General features: G+C 36.7%; 1 protein-coding gene across 6 annotated transcripts in view; it reads right to left on the reverse strand.

Annotated features, from left to right (window-relative positions):
• Positions 1 to 15,419, reverse strand: part of TTLL7 (tubulin tyrosine ligase like 7) — a 65,587-nt gene that overhangs the window by 41,407 nt on the left and 8,761 nt on the right. For all 6 annotated transcript variants that reach the window (XR_010784074.1, XM_066555587.1, XM_066555592.1 and 3 more), the window contains 4 exons: positions 4,158 to 4,333; positions 3,870 to 4,004; positions 2,846 to 2,967; positions 2,072 to 2,139 (listed from right to left, as the gene is read on the reverse strand). Coding sequence is in view for 5 of the 6 variants with exons in the window: in XM_066555587.1 (XP_066411684.1) it covers positions 2,072 to 2,139; positions 2,846 to 2,967; positions 3,870 to 4,004; positions 4,158 to 4,182 (350 nt within the window). In the remaining variant the exon portion in view is untranslated. The remainder of the gene's footprint in view (positions 1 to 2,071; positions 2,140 to 2,845; positions 2,968 to 3,869; positions 4,005 to 4,157; positions 4,334 to 15,419) is intronic.

The raw sequence follows: 15,419 nt of genomic DNA on the forward strand, positions 1-15,419 counted from the left end.
CACTGCCTAAATTTCAAAATCCTCTGACTTTTCACATATGAAATGATAGTGGACATATATGGATGAGAATGATTCTTGGCCCATGATCAGTTTATGAACCTTTTAAATACAATCAACAAAGGTGTTGGAAAAGACAATATTGCATAGATGGATCTGTGCCCCTTCCCACTCATCCCATGCACCTTCTCCCCCATTTACTGTATTCAATTTGTAACCACACTTATCCCTCACACAAGGAGCTCTCATCTAAGAGACCCTTCACAACGGTCTCTTAAGATCTACTTGGCCCTATGATGGCACTCCTATTATTACTTCTTTTCTGTGTTCTTGTTATTATCCATGAAAACGATGTTCATGCTTGCCTTTTTTTCTCAATTACATTCCTCTTTCCATCTGTTCCATTATTCTCTGTTCCTGTATTTCCTTTGCTGAGTTGTCTTCTTTCATATTACACATGTTACGTATTACACTGCTCCCGTCCACCTTTCTGCATGTGAAAACCACATGGTCCTGTGATCCAGAGTGCCTGGATCTTGCCTGAAAAATTAACTCCTGAAGTGCATTACCTCCTGAATAGTATTTCCCTCTCAAAGTAAGGTAGATTTGTTCTTTCACTTTATTCCCAACAACTTGCATAAAATGGAAGGGTGAAATCAGTAGAACAACAAACATAGAAGTAAAAGAAAAAGAAGTCTACTCTATACCAATTCTCAATAAAAAGTTAGTTTCATTATCTCTCAATGATAGTAATCAGTAGAGTCAGTTTTGAATTCAGAATTCAGTAGGTTGAGAGAGGTATCATCAGACTGTATTTGAAAGAACAAGTGCATGATAACAAGAGCCTTTTGTCCATTTTCCATATTTTTTAAAAAAGATCACAGAACTGCAGCAATACACAGGGTACACACTGTGTACCAAGCTGACTGACTGTTTCCAAGACCTCTCCTAATGGCTGTTTGCCTCCATGTGCCATCTCTGTTTTCACTTTCAGTCTGAGAGGGGCAGTGAAAAGTGCTTTTACAGCACCACTGACACGGGGAGCTCTAGTCCACACATAGGACATGGAGACACCACAGCAATGCACACAGTATTTGCATCATAATAGTTGCATACATTCTACATGTTATGTGTTCTCATTACAGAAGAGAAAAGGAAAGAGAAAGAAATTGATAGAGGGAGGGGAAAAATTGATAGAGAGAGAGAGAGAGAAGATATCACATCAATTACATTCATATGAAAACAAATTCTGTTCTGTTAGCAGTTAAGTTGTGTAAGTCAGGTTGAGGGCCAAAAGATTAGCTCTATTAATAATTGCTCTACAAACTAATTTAGATTAGAATAAAATATTGACATATATTTACCCTCAAACCTTTCCTTACTAGGCTATCAGATCATTACATAGTATTGTTTTCTTACAAGTCTTACTCACAGATTCTCAGCTAGGATAATTCCTCAGAACCCAGTTATTCCACTAGAGTGAGGAGAATTTGTAATTAGACAAATGAGCCTCACTGACTAATTTCTTACGTAAACAGTAAGATGCTTCACATTTTTTAAATTTGATATACACAAAAATATAGCCATTAATTATTTTAAACAAGTACTATCACAGAATTGGTCAGGTTGGAAGGGACTTCAGTGGGTCCTCAGGTCCAGTGTCCCAGATGAAGCAGGGTAATCCTACAGCACATTGCACAGGATAGTCCAGATGCAGTATCCAGCCACATACAGTTCTTTTATTCTGTTCTACTATTATGGGATATATACGTGGGTGGATTATGTATTAGGTTTATTGTACAATAATTCAAGACTCATCTACATTTTGCAGTGTTTAGACAGGGAAGTGAACCCACATAACACTCCACTGAAGTCAATTGGAGAAACAAAGTAGCCTGCTCCAATGCTACAGATCCAGGACCAAAGCTAAAGTTATTAAAGAACTTTGAAAATTATTCTTGGTCCTCTCCTAGTTTCTTAGTAAAAATAAACAAGCCTCAAAAGCAATAGTTCTGTATATTATTGCATTAAATACCACAGCTGGAAAACTTCTTAATATTAAAAGAAATATTACTTAGTCATGTTTCTTGCCAGAAAATCCTTTCTGCATATTTCTCCCATTCCTGGAAAATGGTTGATTCTCTGAGGAAGTAGAAAAAAAAAAAAGGAAAATTAATTGAAACTTTTTAGTTTTTCTGGCATATTTAATTACAGTCATTTAAAACATTCAACTGATTCATCTGCATGCTCAGGCAAACACAAGTACTGTTAAATCTAAATTATTTAAGATAATATCTTACACTATACTACCTATTCTTAACAACGCTGAAGATGCTGCAAGTTGTTTTCTCTTCCATCCATATAAGTGCCCACTGTAATTTCATACATGAGACTATCATACTTTTATTCACAAAGCTATCTAGAAACAAAGAATGCAAACACAAGATAATGGTAAAAAAACCAAAATATTGATTCACAGGACTGTGGAGAGAGAGCTCTGTTTCCTAACTTACTGCTTCAAAGCTTATGAGAAACTTATAAATGATGTTTTGTATCTTCTTTAAATTGATCATTTCACAACACCCAACTGGCAGAAAAAAGCATGAAAGAGCAGCCCCAAATACTTATACACCAGATTCCAAATGGTAAGAACAAATAACTCTGGAAAAGAGAACAGGATTTTAAACTATGCAGTGGTACAGCCTTAAGGCAGCCTGTTTGGTTGTGGTTTGTGTGGGTTTCTTTTCCCCTCCACACAAACGGAACTGAGCAGTTACTGACAATTACTGAACGTTTCAGAGGAAAGCAGATTATGGAAACATGACAGAAATCTTGAAAACCACTGCACCTGATAGTTCTGCAGCTCAGCAATCTTCTCTTGCTGCACAGCACAATCACTCCAGATCAGATTTGCTGTTTCATCCTCATCACGTGTTTTCACAAATCCCATCTCTTGTATTACTATACGCACTGTGGAGAAATCACACTCTTAGGCACTATTTTGAATCTCTAAAATAGATTCATTTTCAACATTTAAAAAGCCAATTAAGATTTTAAATACTTCCAATATAGACCCCTTCGTCAGAGAACAATGTTAGCATGGCAAGCTATTTATCTTGCAGTATTTCCATCCGTCTATTGCAAACCTGCCATTACAATGTTTCAGCACCTTAAAGTGAGGCAGGAATCAGCACAACCCCTGATGGGAACTGCAAAGAGCTTCAAGGTATTCCCCAACCATCCAGCACAAATCCTCTTGTACAGCAGTTAGATTTAATCTTGGTTATGCCATAAGTTAATTTTAAAGCAGTGATGACTATAAGTGTCACTGCAGATAGGGACAAAAATACCTCCTTAGAGAAGGTACAGTGTTGCAAAAGCAAATGCATGCATTATTTTAATTTAAAAAAAATCTGATTACATGTCATGCATAACTCTGATTCTAGGAAAAAAATATTTTAGCACTAAACATGAAAATACAAAACCTTAACAGACACTACTGAAATGCCTCTGTATAGTAATTAGAGTATTTAACATTGAATTTACACTGCTTATCTTTCAAGGCTTTAATAAACTTCCAAACACATATGTATTTAGAAGGCTCTTCCACCGCTGTCTTGATTACTTAAGTTTTTACATTTCAAAGTAACAAGTGGGAATCAATATGAGTAAAAAATGGGGATTAATAGATGCACAGTATCCAAAGCTATGAATTAAATGTTACAAGAAAACCCCAGGTTTCTTATAAAAGGAACTCCTTCAGAAATGTCTCACTGTCAGCTTGATACAGAGTCCATTAATTCAGTCCATTAATCAGTAACTCTCTCACATCAAAGGCTATTAGGATGAAAACAAAATATGCAGCTTCCTACCAATTTCATATTTCGTGCCAGCAATATTGGCAGTGATGACTCCATTCTTCTTCTTCTTCTTTCTGACTTTTCTTTTAATCGTGCTCTGATAGGGTAGTTCTGAACTCAAAGTCAGAGGAGCAGTTCCATGGTTATCTTTGAAAAATAATGTTGTAACTATTAACATTTTTATATCTCAAATTACATATACAAATTAACTAAAAATACAAACAGTACTCCATCACAATTTATAAGTACAAGCATACTGAGTAATTCATAGGGTATATTAAAAATCCAAGACTAGCATACCTCCCTCATTAGGAAAGGATGGCATTATAACCTAGGATAGTGCAGAAATAGAGTTCAAATTCTGTTCCAACTTCTCAGTGAAGGGTGAAACTGTCAAAGCCAAATTACTTAAAACTCCAATCATGCCATTTCAGTCTCTGGTTGTAGAAAATATTCGTTCTGGAATGGACAGATACCTGTGTTAAAAAAATATAAGAGAGACTTTGTCATAGGCAAGTCCTGAAAAAAAGAAGTAAATAGCAGGAAACTAAATATGAAAAAACTTTTAATTGCATGTATAAAGAACTGCTTATTTTAGAAGATTGATCAAGCTATTGTAAATACAAAACTTTATTCATTGCAGTTCAATTATTTTCTTTCTGGAAAAATCATTTTGCGGTGATAATTTTCAAAATGAAATTATATTACCTCTTTTTCTGATTTTCATTCGGGTATGGGACATTTTGGACATGAAAATAGGTAACACTGAATCCAATCAATAACGCCACTTTCTATCTCCATATAGCTCAATGAATTTAGTGTTTTATACTTTAAACCATATTTTAAGTAAAAAATTAAAATCAGACACACTGTGTGATAGGTTTTCAGTACCAAATGGGAAATAACTGAAATCACAGTAATAATCTGTTTCCTCTTTTTTATTTTTCAATATTTTTTAAAGCAATTGTCCAATAACCATGTGGTAATGTGGGTGCAGTTTCATGACTACTTCATGACATAATAGATATGATTTGAAGACATTTTGGGTTGACAAACATTTAAATGTTCAGTTTTTAAAGCAAACATTTATTTGCATAAAATGCTATTTTTTACATCTACAGTCACACAAAATTCCCTTTTCCTTTTTTCCCCTCATGAATACAGCACTACATGAAAAATCACTCATATTAAGTTTTTTAGGTCCAGCTTAAGCACCATAAGAACAATGGGTTGAAATATTAGGGAAAAAACTTTGGGAATACATCACTTCTAAACACACTGCTCCATGACTCTGGACATGCAGCACTATTATACCAAAGTCTGTAAGGCAATACAGCCTGCTGTCTTTGGCAGGCTGCCTCAAACAAATCTACATGTTTTCAAAACATATTTAATATGTTACTGATCTTTAAAAGCTTTCATTTCTTTTCTGCAGTTATATGTGTAGCTAAAGTTCCTCACACTAGCTTTAGATCAGTTTATATTGCTGCTTTTGGTGATTGCAAGACTTATTTAAAATAGCTTATAGAGAGCACAAGGGATTTCTTCTACTATAAATAGCAGAAAATTACAGCAAAGTCAAATTCAGCCATGACTTAAATGCAAAATATATGTGGTCATTAGACTGGACAAGATGTGCATTAAGGAAATTACTAAAACATTACTTACAAGTCCACATTTTTTCTTTTTCTCTGTGTGTGTGCACACAACAGAGGAGAGAAAGATGTATTTTCTGGACAAGTCAGCCACTTTTTAAGAAACTACAAAAGCAGATATTTTGAGCTCCAAGATCTAACTTCCTTTCAAGACATTTACCCTTAATAGCCCAGTAATGCAAAAGCATAAAAAGAACAGATCATGGTTCTTTTATGACTGTCACAAATATACCAGGAGTCAAATTCTGCTTTGTAACAAGACAAATATCTCCCTCATGACCATTTAGTGCCCCTGAGTATTTATCCACAAAGAACAGGAGATGTTTTATACACAGATACAATGTCAGCACAGCAGTAACACCCAGCCATTTTGAAGTTTGAATGTTTTGGATGACATTATCTGAGAAGGTGGCCTGAAAGTCCTTGGGCCCACTGGCATACTAAAATTAGACACAGAGTTGGGAAAGCAAAGCATTTGTCCTCCTTAAAACCACAGTGAAGGAAAAGCAGTGCTGGGCACAGTGACTCACTGGCTATTGCATGTTATCTGTTTCTCAGGCTAAGAATACCACTAGAGTACAAGACATGTTTAGTTCCTGGGAATAATACTGAAGTACATCTGTTAGCCAATTAAGGACTTCTATGAATGTACAAAAATATATGGCAGTTGTTTCTTTGCTGTACTGACTAAAAACTTGTAATAAATTTGGAAGAATGTTAAGAGGACTAACACTGCCCTGTGAGAAATGTCAGCCCTTTACTAACACAGCATGATTTACAAGCTATGATATGCTAATAAAAAGCAAGCAGCTCATAGAACTTTCATTCATCTTAGAATCACAGAAAATTATCTGCCCAAAGTTACTGTAACACACTGTGTTCTGAAGGTGGACCATAAAATTCCAAACTGCACCACACTGCTGAATTACTGCTTTTCTTTAGATAGACACTATTCCTTTCTTCTCAAAAGAATACTCTTTAGGGTCAAGGTCTGTGACCACTCAAGTTTTAAGCACACATACAGGAGTGGCTGGTAAAGATTTATGGCTACCTTCAGAGTATTCTAAGGACAATTAGTAGTTCAGCCATAAGGAAAACAAAGTAATGGGACTGTACTCTGTACTCCAACTTACTTTAGGATTTTAACTTTTCAAAAGCACCATTCCATATCAATAAATATTCGTATTCTGACCTAAGCTTGTATGTAATAATTAAAAATTATTTTACAACTCCTTGACTTCTCTTCAGTAGTCCATCTTCAACCAAGTGTTTCACTGAATACCAAAGCACCAGCAGTTCTATACCATTAGTTTTCCAAAATATTTTACACAGGATGCAGTCCTTCCTTTGTTCCTTTCCAAAAGCCAAATAAGGTCCAGTGAAATGGGACAGTCTCAGCATTTTTTTCCCACCATGTCAAGTGACAGATCAAGAGTCATGACATGACATGTCAAGAGACACTGCATCTCATCTGGGGGGATACATTACCCAGAGCAGTGAATTGCTGCTGTGAATTGTAGGCTAAGCCATGGGAGCAGTAGAATTGCCCCTGTTTAGACCTCCCTGTTTGTGCATCCCCAGTGCAGTAGCATGAGATGCTGCAATTCTGCAGCAAGAAAACCTAGCACCACCCTGCTGAGGAAGCTGCAGCCTTCCCAGGTAAAATGCAACTGTTCCTCTAACTGCCCTTAGATGACCAACTCTCTAAGCAGAGGAATGGATCACTTGGGAGAGACAGGAATACACCTCTCAGAGCAATACATGAAGGGCAGCTGCTGAGAGGAGGGAGCTGGAAGGAGGAGAGCTCACTCAGACAGGCCCTGGCAGCCACAAGCTCCTACAGCTCTTTTTAAATTCTATACAGCAGAAATCATCCCGAAGTTATTTCGTTCTCTGAGCCAGGTCCTCCCCAGGCATCTTCTTCTAGCTCACATCTTCTGATTTGTTGTTATTGCCAAGCCCTACTCCCAGGTCAGAGCAGAGCTGAAGGAACAGCAGCACAGATTGCTCTGCAGGCAGCCTTTGCCAGTTACAGGCCAAAGCTGATTGCAGGACTCACCCAGATCATGCACAGTAACAGCAGCAGCATTGTCAGGTAATGACTGCATCAAATTCTGAGTCAGTTCTCATACCTGTGACAAGTTTTTGCTTATAAAATAAGCATAACCTATAACCCATGTTCAGCTACAAAAATGCAGAGGCATATCTCGCTTGTAATCTACCTGAAAGACCTGTTTCCAAGAGATTGCTTTAAAAAACATAGGAGAAAGCATTCTATTTTCAAACTGGGACTTTTGGAGCAAGTCAGCTGTCAGAAATCTCCGAATTCACACTCAGGCAGAAAGGGATTGCAGTTCCTGCTGCATATGTCATTTCCCCCCTGAAATCCTGATACACATAAATTAGTGAAGGTTTGTTGCTCAACCATACAGATTGAAGGGCAGCTGAACAAAAATGGTTAACATATAAAGGGAGAAAGACTTGTGAAGAAGAAATGAAAGCATCTTCATCAGGTTAGTACACTCTTATATAAACAAGCACTTGGACTAAATGTGCTCGACAGAGGAGAAAAAAAAAAGATGAGATGTTATCTTTACAGCTGCCTAGCAAAGGTGTGAGAGTGACAGTAGGAAAGATACATTTCTGTTCTAGAAAGGCACAGAAGACAAAAAAGAAAAAGGGAAGAAAACAAAAAAAGAAGAAAAAAGGATCTTTTTTCCTCCAGGGACAGGAGAGGCAGGATATTCGGGCTGGAGAGGGAAGTGTTGCACATAGACAGAGAACATAGCAGATGCTCAAGTCCATTTAAAGGAACAGTGCCTTGGTAAAGAGCAGGGGACAGTGGAAAGAAGTGGTTTCATAGTTAATACAATGATTATTTGACAAATTGTATATTGTGTACTGTATATTCTAGAAAGTCAGAAATTAATAGTATTTCATGCTGTTACACAAATTAAGTGTATCATATTAAGTTAGTAAATTGCCCTGAAAGATACTCTTCTGGCCTAGATTATATGCATGTATTTTTTAACAAATCCCTCTCTAATTTCCCTGGTTTTTTCTCTCCCGACTACTCACAAGTGACCTCTGCCTTTCACAAACCTTCACTTCATGTCTTGATGCAATCTGGAAAGTTTTTAATCTCTAAATAGTAATTGTATGTCATTAGACCCCATCCCCTTTTTTCCCCCCCAAACAGTAAGTATCACAGAAAAAGGTTGGATTAATCAGATCAAAAAAGAGCAAGGAGAGTCAAATTCAAACTGCAAGTAAGGTAGTGCAATTTGAGAATCTATTCCAAACAAGTCAATGAGAGTCTTCAACCTAGTTTGGATCATACCAGTAACTTTGAAACCACAACTGTGCACCCTAAGAAAAAGAGACTAGATTGCATATGCACATTTAAAATTATTTAATCTGATATATTTAGTCTCTCAGAATGGTAGAATCACCTGCTACAAAGTACTCTGTGTTCCACACATCACTCAGTGTACGGTTTGCAATGAGAACTTCCTTCCTTCTAAGCAATTGTGATACTACTGGCACCCAGTTTGAAAAGCTCCATGGGTTATACATGTGTTTAACTTCACATACATGAACAGAAAACAAGACTTCAGATCTTAAGCCGTGGTACATATGACAAGACCTCTCAAAGACAGCTAACATCCTACATACCTAGGTGAAAGGCTACAAAAATGGATTGTCAGGGTAATTTCCTGAATTCTTTGGGTACAGATAAGTACTCACTCATCAACAGTGAGCTGGAATATTTTAGAACAGATTTTCAAACTAGCAGACTGCTTTCCTCTGAGCCCATTAGTGCAATTTACTCAGTGCTGTCACAAATGTCTGCAAATGCAGAGGAGCTGGAAGGAAACCCACAAAGCTCCTGACATAAGGAGCTTTCACAGTGAAATGGAGACACAGTGGAGATACAGTGACAGGACTGGGCAGGTGACCACAGGGACGAAAAGTCAGCATCACAGTGCTGCAATCCCCACTCTTCATTTAGCTGGAAAATCAAATTAACAAAAATTTCACAGAAATAGGTAAAAGAAAGATGTGAAAATAGTCTTCAGAGCATTGACCTAGCAAACATCTGAGCTCTGGGATTTCTCAATCTAATATTTAAATCAATTACCCTTAGATCTTAGAGCATGGAAGTCTGGACACACCGTAGTGAGGGGTGTGCTATTTATTACAGTTATGCAAACCTATAATCTAGTGTTGATCTGGAATTAAGATATAAAATTCAGATTTCTAAATGAGATTAATAGAGCAAAATGCCTTTTTCAGGACCCTGCTCAGCAAGATAATAACAATTTTCAGTAATGAAACTGCAGAACTAAAAGCCTCCTATCCTTCCATGATTTTTTAATATATGGTCTTATAAAATGTATGTTGAAGTGTTCCTGCTACAAACAAGCATAGCAAACAGTTTTATTGTTACATGTTCAAAGAACAATTTGGTGGCAAGTTATCTCTTACAGAGAAATTCTATATGCAAAAAGTTGTCTTCATTTTGAGGCTTGATATGTCAAAGTGACAAGATTGTTTTTAAAAGGCTATCTGTCAGCTGGCTTAAAATTGCATGTAATTAGGGCTTGTCCAAAATATTCTGAAGTCAAATGAAGTCTATTAATTTAAATATCCTTCATTCCTACCTCTAAGGAGATGAGACATTTATTCAGCAGCTCTTTCAGATAAAGAGGGTGTACAGAGTTCTCAGGTGTTTGATTTGCTAAATGGACAGGTACAAGCTACAAAGTAATCCGAACAGCATGATTTACACCACTTTTTTTGAATCATGCAGTCCTGTAAAACAACTGTCTGAACTAGTTTATCCGAATGGCCAGCATTTCCATTTCCCTAAGGAAAACCAAATGACCAAGCCAAGCTACAGTGCATTATTTTAAATGGCTGGGGTCCAGCCAGGAAAAGACCCTTCAGTGCCAGCTCCAAGGCTGCAACATGCAGTGGCACAGAGCCCCAGGAGCTTTGCAGCGTTAGTTCACAGATTTTACTTTGGTCTTCCCCTGACTTAGCACTTCACAGCTTTGGATTGTTTTGTTATTGTTTAATATCTCAAAACATCTACGAAATTATAAGTATAGAGTGCCTGATTCAGAAAACAGGAAATTAATTAGAAGATGTTAAAATGTGGAAGTTTCACATCAAAGTTTCACAGGCATGAATCACTTCCTACTCACAAAATGCAGAGATCACGACTGAGCACAGAAGCCATTTTTTTAATTTCAGTGTTGTCTTGAAATAATATTGCTTCTTTTTTCATTCATCCATTTTCCAAAATGAAACTTCAAAACACTGGCCAAATTTAAATCAATGTCAAATCTTTCAAATCTGAAGATGATTTTCTGTTTAAAAAATGACCTCCAAAGTGACTTTCGTAGCAGAGCAGATAATGTGACTGTTAGCTCATTCTCACCCTTCAAAAGCCCTTTCTAATGTGATAACATATTTCAGACTGTTAGCAAATTGAGTACTATAGAGTTTCATAGTTATGGTTTGTATACTGAACAAGGACTATCAAAGAAAGTGAGACCAAATTAGAAAAGTATAGAAAGGTCAAGGTTTGAATCTTTTACTTGTTCAGTAAAACATTCAAAATATATTCATTGACAAGGCAAGAGAAAAGAATCTACATGACTTAAAAATCAATAATGCAAAAATAAAATGCTGTGAACTTTAAAACAACCTTATTTAGCATTCATAATGGCAAGGAAAAATATTGACAAAATAGCTCAAACAAGCAAGTGTAACAATGCTTTTATACAGTAAAATCTAAATTTCAGAAAATACATATCTCTGTCACTTGCTGCTAAAAAAAATCAGCTTTCATGTTCTACTCTCTGCCAGCAAAAAGCAGAGACAATGCATAGATCTTGTATTACTGTTCACCACTTCACTAAGTGTCAATAACACCATAAATCTGACAGCAGAACATTTCACTAACTCTGGAACATAAAGCATTCCTACCCCCTGATCACAGTAAGTTCCACTGAACACTGCTGAATGGAAGCCAATCTCTATTTATTATAGAACCATTATGTACAACCATTTTTTAATATTTCATATATATATATATATATATATATATATGAAATGGTTTTATATAAATATATTATACACAACCATTCCACCTTCATTTAAACCAGCATTGGTGTTCTGTAGGCATTTCCAGCCTAGAAATGCACACACCATTAGAGCCTCAGCCACATCAGCTGTGCAAGCCACAGCTGAGTGGCCAGATATCCATGGCCACAGGAGGGCTGGAGCCCTGTCACCTCAAATGAAGCATTCCCCTGAAGCAAACAGCACAAGGACATTGGTTTGCTTTGTGATGAGGACCGAGGCCAGGAAGCCACACTCACTGATGGACTCACACACTCTGTGGTGAGACAGCCATGGCCTCAAATGAGTGAAACAGAGATGACAACATCCCATAATGATCCTGTGTGGGAGTAATATTGAGGTGTGACATCAACATTGTGGGTTTGGTAGGGGAAAAGGTAAACAAGAGAGACTTAGATGAGGAATTTGAATTGTGGCATCTGTGGGAGCATCTCTGCTCTTCTTTTGACTTTGCAGTGTGCCATCCATGCACTTCATTACAGCACGTCAACACACACCAACAGCTACCACACAGTGCTTCAAATTGTGTACACCATACACTAATCACTGCTGGAATTATACTACTCCTTTCTTTTTCTATCTTCCACTTCTCAAAAGATTTATTTCTCTAGTAAGAGCTAGAGGCCTTAGGGATCTACAAGATAGGAAATTTAACATTTCACATATATCAGCAGAGCTGTCTTAGCATAAAAAGCACTGATCCTTTAATGAAGCTGATATATTTGCAGTGATTCATTATATTATAAATAGACCTTGGGGAGAGATTTGCTAAGGATCTTAGGGAAGAAAAAAAAAAAAGAGAAAAAGATATCTTTAGACCGTTCCCCCTCACACATCAAATTCTCCCTCCCTTGCTTCAAGCTGGCAGCATTGACTTAGTGTGAAAACGACCTCAAGCTCAGGAACAAAGAACACAAATATGGTTAAATTCATTTCTACATAGTTCTGTGTATGACAAGAGCCACACTTAAGCCCTGTGCTGGTCTGCATAATTTCATCTCATATTTTACAAGCCTGCAATTCATAGATTCATTTCAGCATCACTAGACATGGGCTGCAGCCTTCACACACGGCCCACGACAACTCTGATTGAAGATTACATCATCCTAATTCACATGCTGCCACATAACATTGTTTTCTAGTTAAAAACAAGGGTGACACTCCCACAGCAGTCTGAAATTTAAATTGGCAGACATTAGCCTGTAGTTTCAGCATCAGATATGCAAATGTTAAGACAATAATCAGGTCTTGAATAAATCACAAAAAAAAGTTTCTTGCAATCACAAGAAACATTTATTCAAAGGCTTCTTGACCATGAAAGTACAAGAAAGATGTTCTTATATGATCACCAAGTTCTTTATCACATTATCTTGACATTTTCAACTCTGAAATCATTTGCCCAGCTCCACTGGCAATACCTGTATGCTTGTATGAGTGTTGGTAGATCTCTAACATTTTATTGGCTGTCATATACTTCTACCCTATAAAGAACAAGTGACAGTCAGAAATATTCACAGCTGGCCTACAGTATCACTGAGGCTACTGCAGCCAACACTCAGTGCTAGTAAGAGTTTGCAAACAGCTGATAAATGAACCAGAAACACCAGCAGCTATAAAACGTTTCACAAAAACATGCTTTCCTCCCCACAGCTTAGTACCTGGGGCTCAATGGGGTACCACTGATTTAAAAATATTTTTGCACATAAAAACAGGAGAACATCAAGCAGTTTCAAAAGGATGCGAGCCCTCAGAAGCTTCTTTAAATGAATTGACCTGATTTACAGAAATTCCCTTAAAAGGCTGGATTGGCTCCAAACCCTCTGTGTCACACAATTTTATCCATTGTAGGGGATCTAAATAGAGTATCTATCCTCATTGGCAGTGATGAGGCTCAATTATTCTACTATAGGAATATTTTGTGCAGATACTGCTCACCTGTAGAGAAATACAGCATGTAGTCACAAAGCCTAGAAAAATTACATCTTAAATATTGATCCTAAATGTAATACTTTGAATACCCAAAATAGGACAGAAAAGTGAAGTGTACCAGACCTTATACACACTAGCTTTAATTTTTACTTAAATCATGAGAATAGCCTACAAAAAAGCAATTTCCTGGGATTTGCTTGAACTCATGGGATCAGGATAATGTACTTTCTGAGTAAGTACAGCATTACTGAGGTAACCCTGTAGTATTCAGTAGTTTATTTATTGAGTAATCATGCACCACCTCTGAGCTGCAGAGCCCATATTGACAATAGCACCAGAGCTTTTTAATGTAATTTAAAATAGTTCCAAAACCCGAGGAGAAAACTGCCCTAAGCATGACTACTGCTTCCATTGCTTTAATCACAGCAGAAGCCGTGTTGCAAGTTTGGAACAATATCACAGTTAGTCCTGTCCTCATCCATCTTGGTCAAGTCCCAAAAGCTACATTTAAAAGTAAGAGGTTCTGGCACGTGTGTATTACTTTTTTTCTTCCCTTTTTTCTTTTTTTTTTTAAATTTAAAAAAAAAAGTGTTGGTTAAGATTAAGAGCTAAGAGCTACACTTGAAAAGTATTCTGAAATAAAAGTCTTCAACTAGAGGCTGGAGCAGTGAGATATACTATTCATTTAGCAAGGCTCAATTTTATTTTCCATTGCTTTAATCTTATATTTCTTAAAGGCACATTCATAATGAAAAAGAAATGCATAAACTTACATAGTCAAATGCATGCTGGCTGCAAAGCTAATTGCTTTTCAAATATTCAAAGAAACAAATACATTAATTTGTTATTATGTAATAGCAACAGACATCACTGCCAGCCAAAATAAAACATGAGTGGGAACTGAGCCACATACTTTTTTTTTATCATATTATCCTAGGCAGAAAATTATGAAGTTTATTCTTTTTTACTTCTGACTCTCTCAGACATATCATACCCTTCACACTATAGAAGAATGTGGCCAGAGAGTAGCATATTTGCCTTGTAACCAGATAGGGAAAAAGGAAATGCACCAAACTGAGTCAAAGGTATTTTTAAATCTAAAGGTATGGAAAAAGTACAACACACCTAATAACTAAAACAATAAGTCTTTCAGAAAAAGTTTCATGCAAAGTGTCAATACAGATGAGAATGGAGACAATCACAACTCTCATCCAAATAGGAAAAAAAAGGATAATAAACTGTCATTCATAGTTGGCCATTGACGCAGAACTCTGAATATTACTTCACAAATATGAAACTTCTTCCCAATTTTTTTAGCTCCTTTGACTGCTCAAAGGAAGAAAAAGCTTTCTTTGGGAAATTTCCTAGTCCCATCATTCTGAAGATACATACAAAAATGACAAAATTTTTCTCAAGTCCATAATGTAAATGAGATCAAGCACACAGGATTTTCTCTGTAACCTAGTGAAGTAAATACAGATTTCTATTGACTTTTGTGGACTTTATATCATGATGCTTCAGTTCCAGGACAGACCTGCTGATGACACAATTCAGAATTATAATTAAGACTCTGGTCTCATCCACATCAAAACTAGAGTCCACTTAAATCAAGCTTTCATCACAGTAGAAATTACAACTCAAACTTACTGAGTTGCCTCCAAATTTCTCTCTTTCTTGGCAAAGATTACAAGATTCAAGTATCACTTTCAGAATTGTTTGGCTGTCTAGAGGTAGGACTTCATATTCCACAGCTCATGCAGGATTCACATGTTTAGAAACTAGGATTACTGTGCAGGTGATATACAGATACACTGCCACAGAAAAT

This window comes from Molothrus aeneus, chromosome 9, assembly GCF_037042795.1.
Source record: "Molothrus aeneus isolate 106 chromosome 9, BPBGC_Maene_1.0, whole genome shotgun sequence".
NCBI lineage: Eukaryota > Metazoa > Chordata > Aves > Passeriformes > Icteridae > Molothrus > Molothrus aeneus.